At 40.3% G+C, this 19,726-nt stretch overlaps 1 protein-coding gene across 4 annotated transcripts in view; it reads right to left on the bottom strand.

The window, feature by feature from the left end:
* Window positions 1-810: 810 nt before the first annotated feature.
* The window catches only part of LOC309703476 (NLR family CARD domain-containing protein 3-like), a 103,971-nt gene continuing 85,055 nt past the window's right edge, over window positions 811-19,726 (bottom strand). For all 4 annotated transcript variants that reach the window (XM_082528332.1, XM_082528330.1, XM_082528331.1 and 1 more), the window contains 8 exons: window positions 17,790-17,868; window positions 17,454-17,655; window positions 15,506-17,300; window positions 13,718-13,891; window positions 13,296-13,469; window positions 11,883-12,056; window positions 2,552-2,598; window positions 811-2,427 (listed from right to left, as the gene is read on the bottom strand). In XM_082528332.1, coding sequence (XP_082384458.1) covers window positions 1,895-2,427; window positions 2,552-2,598; window positions 11,883-12,056; window positions 13,296-13,469; window positions 13,718-13,891; window positions 15,506-17,300; window positions 17,454-17,655; window positions 17,790-17,868 — 3,178 coding nt within the window. In that variant the 3' untranslated portion in view covers window positions 811-1,894. The remainder of the gene's footprint in view (window positions 2,428-2,551; window positions 2,599-11,882; window positions 12,057-13,295; window positions 13,470-13,717; window positions 13,892-15,505; window positions 17,301-17,453; window positions 17,656-17,789; window positions 17,869-19,726) is intronic.

The following is a 19,726-nucleotide window of genomic DNA, read 5'->3' on the forward strand; positions in this document are numbered from 1 at the left end:
TACCCTCAAACACAATAATAACATGGACTGAACCACCACTCACAACCACTAGCACTTTATATAGCCTCTGTAGAAACTATCTACACCCTCACTTATCTTAACTGCACTACTGTATAGCTCTGTGTAAATAATCATTCTGTACATTCGATAATCTTTAATCCTACAACTGTTTACAACTTGCATAGTTCACATTTCTGTATAGCTGTATATCTCAGATTTCTGTAAAGTTATTTATTTCATATTCTGTATAGTTTTTCATATTTATATCCTGTTCATATCCTGTACATAGCTTGTACTCACTACAGCCTGTACATACTTATAGTTATAGAATATTCACAACATACTTCATACCGTGTACATTATAACATACCATAATAGACCCATTTCTGTAATATACTCACATATCTATATTATTGCTAATATATATTGTAATATATCTATATCACTAAAGCACTTCTGGATGGATGCAAACTGCATTTCGTTGCCCTGTACCTGTGCATGTGCAATGACAATAAAGTTGAATTCTATTCTATTCTATTCTACTATTGGATGTCCACTTATTCAGCCATGATGGAAACAAGTCTGAGCTCATTAAAATGAATCCAAATGTTTGATTTCTCTTTCTTAATGGGATGAAAATGCAGAGGAGCTGGTTGAGAACTGAGCTTCAGAGAAACACAACATACTGGTATTCACTGTGAAGCGCTGAGTGGAAAAAGACAGAAAAACAACATGTGGATCCTGGAATAATGGGAGTTTACATCTTTAAAGGACTGAAGAGGGAGAAGTTTACAAGGAATCATTTAGTAAGTAAGTAAGTAAACTTTATTTATTTAGCACCTTTCACAGACATATGTCACAAAGTGCTTTACAAGGTAAAAACATAATACAGTCATAAAATACACCATGAAAACCCTGGTCTAATTAAAAGCTTTTTGAAATAAAAATGTCTTTAGCTGCTTTTTGAAGGTCTCCACTGAGTCCAAACCCCGTAGAAATAGGGGAAGTGCATTCCACAATCTGGGTGCAACAGCTTGGAAAGATCGGTCCCCTCGGGTTTTAAAACGAGTGTGGGGGACCACGAAAAGGTTTTGGTTTGCTGACCTCGGGTTACGAGTGGAGGTGTGTGTATGAATCAGATCAGCAATGTAGGGGGGTGCCTGTCTCTGTAATGCTCTAAAAGTTAAAAGTAGAATTTTAAAATGGAACCTGAATCTGATTGGTAGCCAGTGCAGCGACTTTAAAACAGGGGTCATATGAGCACCCTTGTTCGAGCGGGTCAGTAGCCTCGCTGCAGAGTTTTGAACAACCTGTAGGCGGGCTAGCCCTTTCATGTTTTTGTTTAATGTTGGTTAAACAGTCAATCAGATTGGAGAGCTTATGAGCTTCAGCAGGCTTAAACGAATAATATAGCTGAATATCGTCAGCAAAAAGATGATGATACTTCAGGAAACTGCTGTATTATCTGACTTAAAGGAAGAATGTATATTAAAAACAGAATAGGTCCCAGCACAGAGCCCTGAGGAACTCCACACAACAACTCTGTAGGTTCCGACATGATCTGGTTTGCAGACACACTAAAACTCCTTTCAGATATATAAGATGAAAACCAGTCTAGAACAGAGCCAGACATCCCAACCAGGTCTCTCAGTCTGTTTATCAGGATGGTTGACTGTATCAAAGGCTGAGGTAAGGTCTAACAAGACTAGGACTGTGTATTCTCCGGAGTCTACTGACATCATAATATCATTTAGAACAGTTTAAAACATCAACTGATTATATCCATGAATCTGAAAATGCGTTTCTGACTGAAAGAGACAGACATGTACAGACTGAACTACCTGTTCAACAGTCAGAGTGTTTCTCTAACAGAACAACACTCTTTACACTCAACTCAGCACAGTGTCACTGAGGAACCAGGATTGAACCTAAATCCAGGATAAAGAGTTTGAGTGAATGTGGTGTTGAAGGTGTGGAGGTGGATCAGAGTGTCAGAGGAGACTCTGTAGAAGGACAGAGTGCCAGCAGGACAGTCCACATACACTGCTACTCTGTTAGAGACAGAGGAGGAGGAGAAGGAGGAGATGGATGTGTATCTTTTATTTTGCCAGACACAACGAGGACCATCACCAGCGCAGTGCAAACTCCAGGACTGATCATTGTGTCCAAACAAACAGTCTTCACTGTTTCCTTTTCTTCCGATTTGTCTGTAACTCACTGATATATAAATGTTTCCTCTCCACTCGACTTCCCAGTAACAGCGACCAGTCAGACCATTTCTACACAGAAACTGAGGATAAACATCAAATCTGTCTGGATGATCAGGATATGACTGAATCTCCTCCACACGTGCCACCTTCCTGTTGTTGTCAAACAGTCTGAGCTTTGTGTGAACTGTGTTTGTGTCGATTGTGAGTTGACAGGAATCTGATGGAGAGAACAAACACAATCCAGCTGCAGTTATTGATCCATCATCTGTTTATTGATTGACACTTTGATGATGACTCCTCACATCAGAGATGTGAAGGAATCCCAATAAAAACACACTTACACTTCCTCAGACCTGGTCTCAACCATCGGACTCCAGCAGGCTCCACCCTGAAATGAGAAGGGGGGTCAGACCAGCACAGTCTCTTTCAGCATGCACACATGGACATTACATGGCTCTCATACACATACTGTTAGACACTGATAAAGGAACAGTCCAACATTTTCACAAATACACTTCAATCCATATGTGGATCAAACTGCTGATGACTGGACTGATCCTGGATCTGTCAGTACACCCTGTATTAAATGAAATATGACTGATTCACACTGTCACCTTCACTATCTTTATATTCCTCTTCTGTTAAGCTGGAAAGGACACCTCCCTGCCTTTGCTGCCAGCTGTTTTTTTTCCCTTTTGGTGTCATTGTTGTTACTGTGCATCTATACAGTACTGTACACACCGACAACATAAAGCAGAGCTCACGCAACCATGGTAACTGAACAGCTCGTCTGACACAACCAATAACAGTTAAGGAGTTGAGTCATGTGAATATTATCATCTGATTAGCAGGGTTAACAGCTCTGATTAGCGTTGTTAGCTTCTATTGCTAATTTGAGGTGAATTAGCATTAGTAACTAATGACAAGACAGTTTTCCTTGCTTTATATGAATGTGAGTAGCTAACGATAAGTAGTCTGTCATTAGTGGCTAAAGCTAATTTGAGGTGAATAAGCATTAGCAGCTAATGTTTGGTCGTGTCCAAATTCATGGGCTGCATTCTCCTGAGGACCCGGCCTTCGCGGTCTATGTGGGCCGGGTCCTCAGAAGATCGGGTAGGCCGGAAGTAAACGGCCATGAAATTGGACGGTCTAGCCTTCTGATTAGCGTCACCGCTGTCTCGGTGGAGTTTAATAAACTCAGCCGTCTAATCCTTGCTATCTAAAGTATAACAGGACACTGGCGTAAATTCTCAACTGTCTCATACTTCTGTTTAATCAGTTTTCTGTTTCACGTTTAGTCAGCTGTGTAAAAACCAAGGAGGAACCCACCCGGGGGATTAATAAAGTTTTATTTTATCTAATCTAATCTAATAACTTTAATCTCAGCCAAACCGATTTACTCACGAACAAACAAAACACTGAAAAAAGCCCAACAATAACATTTTTAGGTTGTCTAAGTGACTTATATATTACGTTTAACCCGAGCAGCGAAAGTCCGCGGTGATCTGAAAATGATGTGCCGGGAGTTGTGCCGTTCTCGGCCGCATCAGTAACCCTCGAGCTCCCGGCTAGCTATCGAGCTGGTGGGTAGACGTCTCCGAAAACGTCGAAGCACTTTTGCAAATATGCGATATCTTGATAAAACGAGCAGATATTTGATGTTTACATAGCTACTTTCTTGCCTGAAAATATGTTAAAAGTTTATGTTGTGACCCAGAAAGATTAGTATGAGTAATTTTAAAACTTAGTAGCGGCCGCCATTGTTGGAAACTGGAGTTTGGCTGGGCCGCGCTATGAATTCTGGGATATGGTAGGCCATGAAGGATACACCCGACCCATCCTTCAAATTCGGGGAAAAGGAGGACGCATTTGTCGACTGCATTCGGAGGAGTCTACGAATTTGGACAGCCTTCGGTGCGTTGCTGTGACGTAATCGGTCTACAAATGCGGCCTCAGGAGGATGCAGCCCATGAATTTGGACACGACCTTTATACCCCCTTTTTTCCTCTCTTTATAACAATGTGAGCAGCTAATGCTAAGTAGGCTGCCATTAGCAGCTAATGCTAATTTAAGGTGAAAAAACAGCTAATGATAATACCTTCCCTTTCAAGCAACCTAAAGAAGTCCAGACGCTTTTCTTTCCAAACTCCTTAGACTACGATGACCTGGATGACTGAGAACCTTCAGACACCTTTTCCCCTTGCTTTCTAACAATCTTAGCAGCTAATGCTAAGTAGGCTGCTGTTAGCGGCTAATGTCAATTTGAGGTGAATTAGTATTAGTCGTCTAATACCGTTTTCCCTTGCTTATTAACAATGTCAGCAGCTAATGCTAAGTAGGCCGCCGTTAGCAGCTAATGCAAATTTGAAATGAATTAACACTATCCACTGATGCTAATATTGTTTTTCCTTCCTTTTTAACAATGTGAATAGCTAACACTAATACCCTTTTCCCTTGTGTTAGAAAAGTGTAACTAGCTAATGCTAAGTAAGCTGCCATTAGCAGCTAATGGTACTTTGATGTGAATTAGCATTAACCGCTAATGCTAATACTGTTGTCCCTTCAAGTTCCAGTGCCAGACAGGACAGGTAAAAACAAAAACAAAACTCCACTGTGGAGTTTAGTTGTCTGCAACAAAAAGAAATGATAAAGGACCAAACTCATTTTATTTCTACTTTTTACTCATTACTGTATGCTCATAGTAGCTGTACAGTCGTGTTATTCAAAAATGGGAAGATCTTAATAATCAATACACAGAGGAGGATTGGAAAGCAGCCATTAATATACTTAGGTCTACTTTCACTTGCAACCCCCTGCTAGAAACCCAGAACAAAATTTTGCACCGCCTATATATAGCTCCTAATGTTTTACATAACATTATTCAATTCAATTCAATTCAATTTTTCTTTATTGTCCCACAAGGGGAAATTAGTTTAGCAGCAGGAGGATAAGAACAACAGAACAATACTATAAAACAATAATAACAATAATAATGATAGAAAATTCAAGGATAATTATTTGCCATTAAGGAGACAAGACGCAGTAGGGATAAAAGAGACCTGGAGTCTTTTAGTCCTCCTCGGAAGTACTCTAAAACGGCGGCCGGAAGGCAACAACTCAAACTCACTGTGAAGTGGATGGTTCACACAATTAATAATAGAATGAGCCTTTCTAAGCACGTTTCTATTGTAAATGGCCAAAAGTCCATCTTGCCAGCGGCCTGAAATTTTGCTAGCGGTTTTTACCAGAAGTCCCAACCGATTCTTATTCTTCACCGTCAGGTTACCAAACCAGGCAGCGATACAAAAAGACATCACAGATTCGATAAAACTTCTATAAAACAAAGACAACATCTCAGATGAGACATTAAAAGATCTCATTTTCCTTAAAAAGAACAGTCTTTGTTGAACTTTTTTAGTAGTGGCATCAGCATGAGATTCAAAACACAGTTTATGGTCAAGTACCACACCTAGATATTTATAACTCTCAACGATCCCAATATCGGCAGTTTTAATGATAGTGGGTGATGAGCTATAAGAGGACTTCGTAAAATCAATAATCATGTCTTTAGTTTTTGACACGTTAAGTGAGGAAGGACTCATCACACCAATTCACAAAATCATCTACAACCTGTCCATGGCCTGACTCGTCCCCCACTAGAAGACTGACGATTACTGTGTCGTCAGCAAACTTCAGGATGTGTCTGTTTGTGAGATTGCTGCGACACTCATTTGTGTACAGAATGAACAGAAGGGGGGAGAGGCAGCAACCCTGGGGTGATCCAGTAGAGGAGGAGAGCACATCAGAAAAGACACGATTCACCCTCACACATTGTGACCTATTAGTCAGAAAATCTGTCACCCAGCCGACCAGACTAGTGTCAAGCTTGAAATGATTGTAAAGCCTGTCAGCAAGTAAGAGGGGTTGAATTGTATTAAATGCAGATGAAAAGTCAGCAAATAATAATCTTGCATGGGTGTGGGGGGCCTCAAGAAGCTTATACAAGAGATGCAGGAGTGTGACAGCAGCGTCCTCCACACCTCTCCCTGCTCTATAAGCAAACTGGAAGGGGTCAAGATGGTGTTCAACCTGCATTAAAATCTCCTTCTTAATTATCTTCTCAAATGTCTTCATCACTAAAGAAGTCAGAGCCACAGGCCTAAAATCATTCAGTGCCTTAGGAGAACTGCCCTTAGCAACAGGAACAATGATCGCATGTTTCCAAATCTTAGGTACTGTCTGTAGCTCTAAAGAAAGTGAGAAGATATAGTGAAAAATCCCACTCAGCTGATCAGCACAAGTTCTCAGTACCTGTCCACAGATGTTATCAGGTTATACTTTATGTTTCCACTTTATTTATCAAATGTCAAAAATGTTTACATATTAGAGCCATTTCTTATATTTTGTAAGTGTTTTGTAATAAATTCTTTTATTTAATTAGCTCAGTCTGTTACTATTGTTGTCTTGGAGCAATTGGAGCCACATAATTACGTTAGGGATTAATAAAGTATCCTGATTCTGATCATTTTATGGTCTACCTTACAGTATAAAGTACCTTGAGGTGACTGTTGTTGTGATTTAGCATTGTATAAATAAAATTGAATTGCATTAAATTTAACTTTTTATTATCAGCAGCAAGCCACAGACAAAGTCCGGCAGTAGTCGGGCACAGAAATCACATGAACTTGTGCATTAAAACATGTTAGTGGATTATCCTCCAATAAAATCAGTATATTTTGGATGTATGTACAGATTAGGCCTGGGTATGTGATACTGTTTGCAAACACAAAATATTAACCAGGAACAACTCATTCATTTTCCATCATTTAAGCTGGCTAATAAAAGCAACACCTTATCTCCTAATGCATTTACCTGTCCAAGTCTACACAGGTGTATCTGACATGTCTCCTCTAAAAAACAGACTTCTCCACTCTTAAGGTCTGTAGTCTACATCCTATATCCAAAAACTGCCCCCACTAATCCATTATTCCCCTGAGCTTTCCTTATCTCTGATTCTAAGCAGACTGCTCGGTCCATGGTGTTCCTCCCCCTCCTGAAAAGGTGAAAACACTTCTTTCAGGTGCCTTCTTTCAGTCACATACATCAGTCTGTCCACTGCCATTCTTTCCATGACTTTCCCTAGATAAGAAATTAGAGTTACAGGCCTATAACCTGTGGTCTTAGGCTACGTTCACACTGCAGGCGAAAGCGCATCAAATCCGATTTTTTTGACCCTATGCGACCCATATCCGATCATGGTATGACCGTGTGAACGGGACAAATCCGATATTTTCAAATCCGATCTGGGTCACTTTCGTATGTGGTACTGAATCCGATACATATCCGATGTTTCAGAAAGCGACTGCTGTTTGAACGGTCAAGTCGCATTAAATCCGTCTTTTACGTCACTGACACAAGACAGACACCAATTATCAGCGCCGGAGAAGCGCCCGATAAGACATCGCGAACGCTTTCTGGCCATCCGGTGAAACTGCTGGGAAGACAACGTTGGAGAAACGTTAATTTGTACTGCATAATCTGCAGATTCTGACAGAAATCTGTAACTATCCTTTGAAGCACCGCTCCTCTAAAACAGCAATAAGGATCATTATTAGGTTATCTACATTATTATATAAATAACAAAATAACTTAAAGCAAAAATTGGGAGACGTGAAGTCCGAAGTCTTTATATTAAGGGCCATCAGTCAAACAATATTGTTTGCTCTGGGTCTAAACAGAGCGCGTTGTGTGTCACGTCTTCTTTTGGGAATGCGGGCCGCTTTGAGCGTTCACACTAGAGCACGTTTGCTGTCGCATTTTATTTGTAGTGTGAACAAGCAGACAAAAAAAATCGGATTTGATCAAAAAATCGGAATTGATCAAAAAATCGGAATTGAGCATTAAGACCTGCAGTTTAAATGTAGCCTTAGTGAGGTCTTTCCTTGGTTTCACAATTGGAATTATTAGAGCTTCTTTCCAGCTTCCTGCCATATTTTATTGTAAAAGAGCAGCAGAGCATTCAATCCATCCTCTAACACACCTGATCCTTCTCAGGGGAAGTCATTTTCATGCATTTAATTTACACACTGAAAACTGATTATTAGAACAATCCTCTTCTCCAGGATTTTCCTGGTTCAACATTTCAATCTTATTCCTTCATTTTTTTCCTCACATGTCTCTTCATCACTTCAATTACTGATAAAATTCTTTAACCAGGATCTCTGCTTTTTCCTGTAGCTGCTTACTTCCTGTAGCTCCTTGATCTACTAATACTGGATAGTGTTGTTGTTTCCCGACTCCATATATGTTCTTAACTGTACTCCATGCATTCTGAATTGGTGTAGTTCTTCCTAAAGTACTGTAGCAAGTACTTGCAAGTATGTACTTTTAGTTTTCCTAACGGTTTCCTCTCTACTACTGAGCTTTTTATATTGTGCTTCTTTTAAGCTGCCTGAAAGCTGTTTCTGTCCAGTACTGCTGTGTTACGTTCTTGATCTCACTATGGCACCATCATCCTCTGTACTCTTTAGCTACTCATTGGAGCAGGTTCCTGAACTGCATTTATTCTGTGCTTAGTCAGCTTTCATGGATATCATCTCTGTCCTCCTCCATCCTAACATTATCTAACCCATGCTTAATGTTAGACTTAAATATTCACCGCTAAGCCTCATCAAACTTCCACCTTTCTTTTCCCCTCACTCTTTCTTAATCAGCTGTAAGTCCTATTTTACAAGTAATGGGATTGTGATCAATTGCCACTATTGCTTCCTGGTAAACTTCCCAGCTCTAAATTCCTGCTGTGCTCTGTCTTTTTGGGGGTTTTTTGGCCCGTCCCGTTTGGCTCTTTTGCCATCAGAATTACTGGGGAAAAGAAAGGGGAGAAAGAAAGAGGGAAAGAAAAACAGTGGGGAAGAGGGATGGGGATAAAGGGTAAAAAACAAAAACCAACAAAATAAGCAGACAAAAAATGCATATATCAATCACCTGGATCACCTGTTGAGAAAGAAAAAAGAGAAAACAAGCAGAAAAAAAAGAGCAACACAATAAACAACATCACGATGATCTATGGGAATATAACAGTAAATACTAAATATTAAACCTGCTGTGTTTCTTGATCCTGATTTTAAATCCAGTAAAGACTCTTTCCCTAAGCTGACAGTGACCAGAGTCCCTGTTCATTCAGACTGACTAATTCCTTCTTATCTATAAGCTGCCCAATCACCTCACCATTTCCATCTGTTCTTTGTCCTCCCCAGAGTACAATGTGAGCACTTAAGTGTCCACACAGCATTATCTTCTTACTCTTGAGGCATTTTGATGTTTTTAAAACAGTGAACTTGTAGTTTTTTTTGCGAGGATTCTAAAGGTTTATTACAGTGAGAGCTTCCCTACCTAACCATATTCCTATTGCCAGATGCTTCAACAGCAACATCAAGCCTATGTACAACTAAATCTAACCTTGGCTTAAATCATGTTTCCTGTACACAGATAACTTGTGAAAAACTTCCTCTGCCAGTTTCTTCTGCTCAGTCTTTGATGTTTTCTTCACTTTCTTCATCAGGTCGTTAGACACACTTTCCAGAAGGCAGCAACACTTTCTGCACCCTCACATCCAGTTCCAACTGGTCACAAGCACTGGCTGGTTTCTTTGTCAGAAGCTTCCAGAAACAGGCAAGAGGAACTATACAGGCTGTTGCTCAGTACCTCTACTACCGTCCCTTCACAAGTCTGAAGTCTGTAATCCTTAATTTGTGGAATTAGTTTTAGTTGACATCTCCCTGTAGTTGTCAGTTTATACCGAATTTTTTTGTTCAGTGGTTTTTATCTCTTTTATCCCAGTATCTGTTTCCACAGTCTCTGGCCTAAATTCTAAAGTCCCTAACTCAATTTAACTTTGTCCAAACAAGCACATGACACCGTTTTCAACGATGAGGAGACTTGGTAACTCCTAGCTTAATCTCGAGATGCCCTGTACCCCACAGCTAAGCCAAACTGAACTATCCCTGTTCGACGACAGGTCAAAGCCGCGCGTCCACGGCCAGGAGGGAGCGTAACCTCCGGGCTATGCGCTTCTTAGCAACTTCCAGTGCCGTCCTATAATAATTTTCACCTAACCGATTTTGACAAATTTATCATAACGGGTCCGACTGAAGAAAGTTAACTTTTTTGTAATCAATTAAACAGTATCTGTTACTTCTGGGAACAGTTTCTGACCTAATTTCTATAACAACACATAGCCAATTCCCTACCAAACTACCTGAGCCTTTAACTCAATATCCAGGGACTCAAACCCAACATTATTACGTTCATATTTCTTCAACTTCATTAAATACTCTTAAGCAACTTTAACTGCATAACACACGGTGATTCTCATCAAAATCAAAACAGACACTCTACCAGTAATTTCAGTGAGTATTAGTATTTAGTATTTATTTATTTATTGTCATTGTCAAGAACAATGAAATTGCGTTTGGGGCTTCCATACAACCCAAAAAAACTTTAATTTAGTCATATCCAATTTGGCACACTTTGGAAATAATTCAAATAGTAAGGCACTACCTGGAAATAATTCAACAGGTAGTGCCTTACCTTTAGATAAGCCGGCTTTTGTCCACTCACATCAGACCACTGGCTCGTGCCTGTCCGTTCGACAACCTCGGACCGTCCAAACTTTTAAATTCCACCCCAATACCACAGGACGAGCCCCCAAGCTGTTAAGGTTCAAAAATATTGGGGATGGACACCAGAGGAAAAACCCACAATAACAACACTGGTCCGGTCGGGTTGAGTCAAACGATGATTTTAATGATCACACGCGTGGGAGATGGACACTGATGCAGACAGCCTCAAAATCTCAAAATGGTGGAGCATTGATCAAACTTTTATAGCCTCTGGTGTCTCCACCTTATCATAAAACCTAAACATTCACATGCTTTCTCTCACACAGCGCCTAAGCTACGACCTTGGCTCCCCGTTTATCTGCTCCTGCTGAGATGGGGCAGAAAACTCCAGCACACTCTGTTCTCTTCTACTCAGACAAATTAGACAATAACTTTCTGCGAACAGTATTTCTTATAACTCAGCAGTATAATGCATCATAAAACAATATCATTCATTCACAACAAGTCAGCAATTTAATGTAATGCAAATCAGTTTAACTAATGTAATAGTTATCAGCTTCTTCTAATTCAGGAGAATAATGCAAACTAAAACTACATAATAATTCACAATCTTTAATTCGGGGTATAACATGACATGAAATAATATTAGAATCTAACAAAGTGTAACAATTTATCCTGTTTCCAGTGTTTGTACTGAGCTAGGATAAATATGTCCTCCGCCTATCTATACAGAAATTAGTCTAACCTGAATCGGGGTAACTGGAAAGAACCATAGTACTGCACTGTTAAATATACTAAGATATATACAGCTTGTTAATGGAGAAGCTCTCGCTGGAGGCCTCCAACATTACTATCCCTACTTGATCAGTTACAAGAGTGTTTTTGTTGTGTGCAAAGGAAAAACTTATTATATATGTATTATATATTACATTTATAAAATGTATTATAAATGATTGTTCATTTCACATCTGCACGAAACAAACAGGAAATAAGAGAAGGACATGGGAAATGTTTCCACCTCTTCTTCCTCTATCAGACATTCTCTCCATACCTGAGAGTGTCCAGTTTCCACTGTGGATCCTTCAGACCAGCTGCCAGCAGTTTCACTATTGAGTCTCCTGGATAATTGTAGCTGAGGTCCAGCTCTCTCAGGTGGGAGGGGTTGGAGCTCAGAGCTGAGGCCAGAGAAGTACAACCTTCCTCTGTGATCAGACAGCCTGACAGACTGCAGACACACAAAACAAACATCAATCAATGAACACTTCAGTGAAGGTTGGTCTTGGGTTTCATTTTTTCCAGATAAAATGACCCTTATTCATTCCAACTGAGTAAGCATTATAAAGCAACAACAGTTGTCTCAAGTTGTACAGCAGGAAACCCTACAATATCACAGAACATATATGAACAATCACACTCATCCTACTGAGCAGTACTTGGCTACAGCTGGAAGGAGGAACTCATTTTTCCCAGGAAAAGACCTCCAGGGTTAGGGAGGGTTGACTTTTCCCTCACTTGCTTTATCATAAACCAATGTCTTCTGTCTAATCTTATAAGTAGAGAGAATGTCTATCTTTTCATTCAAAACTGTGAGATGGTTTCACCAGGGAGGAGGTTGATAGCTGAAGGGAGCACCTCCCATTTTACTTTCAGAAACTCAAGGAACCAGAGGTCAACCAGCTGTCTGACAGTGAAGTGCCGCAATAGGGTAATGTAGGAGTATCAGATATGAGGACATATGGATATATGGAGACAAGCTAATATGGGAGAAATATGTTCTCTCCATTTAGCCCCTTTTAATAATAATAATAATAATAATGAATTGGATTTATATAGCGCTTTTCTAGGCACCCAAAGCGCTTTACAATACCACTATTCATTCACTCTCACATTCACACACTGGTGGAGGCAAGCTACAGTTGTAGCCACAGCTGCCCTGGGGCAGACTGACAGAAGCGAGGCTGCCATATCGCGCCATCGGCCCCTCTGGCCATCACCAGTTTAGTACTCTCACTGCAGCAATTTGGATCAGCTTAAAGCTTTTCATGGAACTTTTAGGACAACCTGCAAATAATGCAATATATCAGTCAGGGGTAGGGATAGCTCAGTAGGTAGAGTGGTGGCTCCATGATCGGAGGAATTTCCCCACGGGCATAAATAAAGTAATCATTATTATTATTAAAAATAGTAAGTGTGTGATTCAGGTTTTTCCAAGGCTATTATAGGCTAAGATGTTTTAAATTGTAATAATACTAATCACAGGAAGTTAGTACTATATTAATCTTTAGTATGCTCATTAAAGGACATAATCTGGAAAAAAAACCCTCCAAGACTAATTTTTACAAACTTTTACAAAAATATTTATAAACAGCAATTCAGAGTCTAAAATTGTATAAGACTTAGCTTTTTAAGTAAGAATATGATACAAATTACAAATTATATGGAGTGAAAAGGACTAAACACTGACCTCAGAGTTTTCAGAGTACAATGCAAACTCTGCAGTTCTGCAGAAATATATTTGGCTCCTGAATCCTGAAGGTCATTGTCACTCAGGTCCAGCTCTCTTAGACAGGAGGACGGGCAGCTTAGAACTAATGAAAGAGCTTCACAGCTTTTCCCTGAGAGGTTACAGCAATTCAGTCTGACAAAAAAAAAAACAAAAAAAACAAACAAACACTGACTTTATAACAATTGATGATGCAATCAGCAGTTACTACTGGCAACATTTAATATTTCAGAAATGGTTGAAAATTTTGCCTTATTTTAAACAGAAATGTGGCAGGTTACTGTTACTAAGGAATATTAAAAATGCTAAGCTACAAAAAAAAGATCTTTACTTTTCAGCTAAAATAATTCAACATAAATAAATAAAATATTCACTAATCTGACCTCAGACTTTCTAGTGTACAATGTGGACTCTGCAGAGCAGCATTAAGAAGCTTCACTCCTGAATCCTGCAGATTGTTGTTACTCAGGTCTAACTCTGTCAGACTACAGGACTGGGAGCTGAGAATTGAGGACAAAGCTTCACAGCTTCTCTTAGAGAGGAAACAGCCACTCAGTCTAAAGAGAAAAGAAACAAAAATCAGTACAAGAGATGTCCTTGTTAACAAAAAACCTAAATGTCAGGAAAAAATTGCTCATTAAATCACCATTATACCTCTAAACGGAAAAGCAACTGAGCAACTAGTACAATTAATTAGTAAGTAGGGCTGGGCAATATGGCTTAAAATTCATGTCGCGATATAATTTGAAGCATGTGCGGTAACATATATATCGCGATATATTCTTTTCTTCTGTATAACATATTTTCCACACTATAAGGCACACTTAAAATCCTTTAATTTTCTCAAAAATCAAGTGTGCCTTATGTATGAAGTCTGGTTGTTCTTACTGACCTCGAACCGATTTTGGCGTGCAGAAATCTGTTAAAAATGTTTTAGTACAACGTTGGTAAGCCGCACTGCTTGATGGATTGTCAGAGCATTACGGCTGCCGTAGTGAGGAGCTTTGCGGAGCAATCTGGGTCCAAAACTCCGTCCGTTTCAGGTCCCAAAGTCAAACAAACACTAAGAGTTAAAAACGGTCTAAATTATTTCATCTTTAATAAAATCATCAGCGTTGCTGCTTTATCAGGTGTAACAATTAAGTTTAACATTCATGCATCCATGAAAACAAAATTTATTAAATTTAACGGAGTTAGACGTTAACAGGAAGTTAGCCCGCTAGTTTCCACCTAAACATGACATACCATGTTCTGACTGAGAGATTTTTGAAACTAATTAAAACGTACAGCTCTGCTACCACTTCCAACATAAATGAAGACAGAAAATTAAACAGCAGTGGCATTTGTAGGGTTACTGAAGTTGGACTACCTGGTATATAATGTTGTGCTACGTGTGTGTCGTGCTAGCGACACAGCTGTGTTAGCATAACATTAGCACAGTGAAGCTGGAGGATGAACACCAACTTTTTTTCCAATCAATAAAAGTTAACGTGAGGGATTCTGGTGGTTAGGGACAAGTGCAATCGTATAGTAGGATGCTATACACGGGGCAAACGTCAGGAGAACAACTGAGATTATTCATCCACAATACGAGGTTAGTTATTAATACACTGCAACAACATGGGAATAGTACAGCTGGCCAAATTTATATAGTTTCTATCGTATATTGTTTATATCGCCCACCCCTATTAGTAAGTAAGTAAAATTTATTTATATAGCACATTTCACAAATAAAAATCACAAGATGCTTCCCCATCATCAGATAATTATACTGTAACTTTGATTACTATTTCTTCTTGGTGCCAAATTTCTGACTCTAGTTCAGTTTTAGAAACCTCATGTTAAACTGTGCAAGTATCAGTGCCTGAAAAACCCGATCCCCACGTGTTTTAAACCTAGTACGTGGGACCACCAAGTAACCTCTGACCTGACGACCTAAGTGCTCGGGATGAAGCATGAGGTTTCAACAGGTCAGAGATATACTGGGGAGCCTCGACTGAAATGAATGGTCTAAAAAACGGATATTTGTTTGGACCAAGAAACACAACGAATGGACATTAGACCAGTGGAAATCTGTGCTTTAGTCTGATGAGTCCACATTGGAGATCTTTGGTTCCACCCACCAATAATAAACATTTTAAAAGTAAAGGAATAAGTATATATTTGCTTACATGGCTTTGTTGGAGGCTTTGACCACTGGCAGCAGCCTCAGAAGAGCCTCCTCTGAAGCAGAGTATTTCTTCAGGTCAAACACATCTAGATCTTTTTCTGATGACAGTAAGATGAAGACCAGAGCTGACCACTGAGCAGGAGAAAGTTTATCTGTGGAGAGACTTCCTGATCTCAGGGACTGTTGGATCTCCTCCACTAGAGAACGATCATTCAGTTCATTCAGACAGTGGAACAGATTGATGCTTTTCTCTGCATATAGATTCTCACTGAGCTTATTCTTGATGTACTGAACTGTTTCCTGATTGGTCTGTGAGCTACTTCCTATCCGTGTCAGCAGACCTGATAGGAGAGTCTGACTGGTCTGCAGTGAAAGACCCAGGAGGAAGCGGAGGAACAAGTCCAGGTGTCCATTTGGACTCTGTAAGGCCTTGTTCACAGCACTCTGGTAGAACTTCTCTGCAGATTCTCCTGTTTCAGACTTCTGGGAGGCTGTCTGTTGTTCTTCCAGGAGATTGAGTCCAGAGTTGATGAAGGTCAGATGGACATGAACAGCAGCCAGAAACTCCTGAACACTCAGATGGATGAAGCAGAACACCTTGTCCTGGTACAGTCCTCTCTCCTCTTTAAAGATCTGTGTGAACACTCCTGAGTACACCGAGGCTGCTCTGATATCGATGCCACACTCTGTCAGGTCTGATTCATAGAAGATCAGGTTTCCTTCCTGCAGCTGATCAAAAGCCAGTTTTCCCAGAGACTCAATCATCTTCCTGCTCTCTGGACTCCAGTGTGGATCTGTCTCAGATCCTCCATCATACTTGACCTTCTTCACTTTGGCCTGAACCACGAGGAAGTGGATGTACATCTCAGTCAGGGTCTTAGGCAGCTGTCCTCCCTCTCTGGTTTCCAGCACATCCTCCAGAACTGTAGCAGTGATCCAGCAGAAGACTGGGATGTGGCACATGATGTGGAGGCTTCGTGATGTCTTGATGTGGGAGATGATCCTGCTGACCTGCTCCTCATCTCTGAATCTCTTCCTGAAGTACTCCTCCTTCTGTGGGTCAGTGAACCCTCTGACCTCTGTCACCATGCCAACACAGTCAGGAGGGATCTGATTGGCTGCTGCAGGTCGTGTGGTTATCCAGAGGCGAGCAGAGGGAAGCAGTTTCCCCCTGATGAGGTTTATCAGCAGCACATCCACTGAGGTGGACTTTCTAGGGTCAGTTAGGATTGTAGTTTTGTGGAAGTCCAAAGGAAGTCGACACTCATCCAGACCATCAAAGATGAACACAACCTGGAAGTCTTCAAAGCTGCAGATTCCTGCTTCTTTGGTTTCAGTAAAGAAGTGATGAACAAGTCCCACCAAGCTGAACTTTTCCTCTTTCAGCACATTCAGCTCTCTGAAAGTGAATGGAAATATGAACTGGATGTCCTGGTTGGCTTTGTCTTCAGCCCAGTCCAGGGTGTATTTCTGTGTTAAGACTGTTTTCCCAATGCCAGCCACTCCCCTTGTCAGCACTGTTCTGATTGGTTCATCTCTTCCAGGTGAGGCTTTAAAGATGTCTTCTTGTCTGATTCTTGTTTCTGATCTGTCGGTTTTCCTGGATGCTGTTTCAATCTGTCTGACCTCATGTTCATCATTGACCTCTGCAGTCCCTCCCTCTGTGATGTAGAGCTCTGTGTAGATCTGATTCAGAAGGGTTGGGTTTCCTGCTTTAGCGATCCCCTCAAACACACACTGGAACTTCTTCCTCAGTGCAGATTTAAGGTTACGATGACAAACTGCAGCTTGAAGCTCTGAATAATAATAGTAAAAAGACATTGTCAACAATCAGTTCATGTTTTAGAAAATGTCCCCAATAACTGACTGAATACATGTTGGTCCATCTCTTAAAACATTACTAAATGTTTGATTCATCCAGCAGCTTAAATTTTAAAAAATCCTCTCACTGCTCTGCAGACATTCAGCTAGCTCCTCCTGCTTCATTCTTCTCAGAAAGTCCAGTGTTATCTTCACAAATGCTTCTCTGCTGCTCTGCTTCCGCTCATCCTCCCTCTGACTCTCAAAGCATTCTGGGTAATCTGGACTGAGAACCTTCTGGATCTTCTTCAGCTCGTCCTTCACAAAAGTGATGATGTTGTCCTCCAGCAGCTGGAACAGAATACTTTATGAATGAGCCAATCAGACTGAAATCATGGAGCCAAACATCAGATCTCTACAAAGAGCAGCATGGAGATGATTGTGAACACAATAGATGTAAAAGTAGTTGTTTTACATGTACAGACCATGAATATGGAGACCAGCGGTGTTTGATGCTGCTCAGCAGACTGACCACTGGGAACATCTGAGCTCTCCTGGTCTGCTCTGTGGAGGAATCACGAAGAATTAGTTCACAGGATAACGACCTAGCAGTACTTTTACCCAGTTTAACTGATACAGCTGTCTCAGGTCCTCTTGAGGGCTGTGCAGTTAACCTCTTGGTAGAGAAACCTAACAGAGGACTGTAAAAATGCTCCGCTCTTCTCCCCTCTGCTCTTTTTTCCCTTTTCTGGGATGCAGCAGCCAGGTAGAGCTTCCTTCCAATCTGATCCGGCGGGGAGGTGTGGGATGCCAGATCAGGCGCCACACCTCCGGCTCTCCATATATCTATCTATCTATCTATCTATATCTGTAATCTGCGTTCGACTACTCCGCCTAGGCTGCACTCTCGAGCCTAGGCGGAGTAGTCAAATGCAGATTCACTGACATTTCTCTGTAATAAACTCTCTTTCCAAAGATGAGTGATTCCTCAATCAGATACAGGGCTCGCAAAATCGCTAGCCCGACGTCCCGGGGCTAGCTATTTTTCCAGTCGCTACTAAAATCTATCTCTGCCCTGCCTGTCGGGCTATTGTAGGAAGGAAAAATATATGTCAATGCTTTTGCATTCTTTCGGAAATGTAGCTGGGTAATTATGTCATTGGCATCGGTGAGCCACTGTCAATATGTGACATATTGAAGTCGCGTTTGAATTTGCGCTTGTTTTTTGCTTTCACTTTGCAATCGTGCAAACTGTGTATAGAGAGCGACAGCACTGATCTGTGAGTGATGATAATTTGTGCACCAATTCCTCTGACATCGTCTTATTAATCGTTAGCTTACTACGCAAACATGACAAGTGAAATCTCCTGCAGCTTAAACATGTGAGAGGTTGATCGCGCAGAGAATCGCTGAGCTTATGTGAGTGCGTGTGTAAAAGCAGCAGGATATATATTTTAGTTCTGCTGAGCCAAATAAGACAGGTCAGGGTGAAGAAGTGACAGCCAAAGAAAAGCTTACCACAAAACGGAGAAGTTATGACAAATCAGACTATAAGGCAAAAAGAAAGTGCAGCTTTATGGTTTCATGGACAAAAGAATTTCTGTGGCTGCAATATGACGAGCTAAAAAACAACACGCACAAGGGTTAGGGTTAAATTTAAAAACTGTACTTTTGTGTTAAAATATATATTTATAATTTTAATAAATGACAAATTAAAAAGGCATGAACATTTTTTTTTTGTATCGAAAAAATATCGAACCGTGACACCAAAGTATCGAACCGAACCGTGAATTTTGTGTATCGTTGCACCCCTAATATATATATATATATATATATATATATATATATATATATATATATATATATATATATATATATATATATATATATATACACACACACACACACATACACACACATAAGTCACTTATTAATAAATAGCTGGAAAAGAAACGTGTAGTTGTAGCAGTAACCAGTGTGTTAAGTGGATGCGTTGTACAGGGAGATGGCCACAGGCAGGAAACTCTAGATCTTGTTTTAACATATGGCATAGAAACTGAACATTTAACAGTGTTTCCTGAAAACCCTCTCCTGTCTGATCATTTCCTGATAACATTTAATTTACAATAATTGATTACGCAGCAGTGGAGAGTAGACTTTATCACAGTAGATGTCTGTCTGAAAGTGATGTAACTAAGTTTAAGAATATAATCCACCCACTGTTATCATCTTCAATGACCTGTACTAACATAGAGCAGAGCAGCTATCTGAACGCTACCCCAACAGAGGTCGATTATCTTGTTAAGAATTTCACCTCCTCATGTCACTGGATACTGTAGCTCCTGTGAAAACTGAGGTCTCTAATCAGAAGTACCTGACTCCGTGGTATAATTCTCAAACACGTAGCCTAAAGCAGATGACT

The sequence above is a fragment of the Aulonocara stuartgranti genome (genome assembly GCF_965226115.1).
Source record: "Aulonocara stuartgranti genome assembly, chromosome: 3".
Taxonomy (NCBI): domain Eukaryota; kingdom Metazoa; phylum Chordata; class Actinopteri; order Cichliformes; family Cichlidae; genus Aulonocara; species Aulonocara stuartgranti.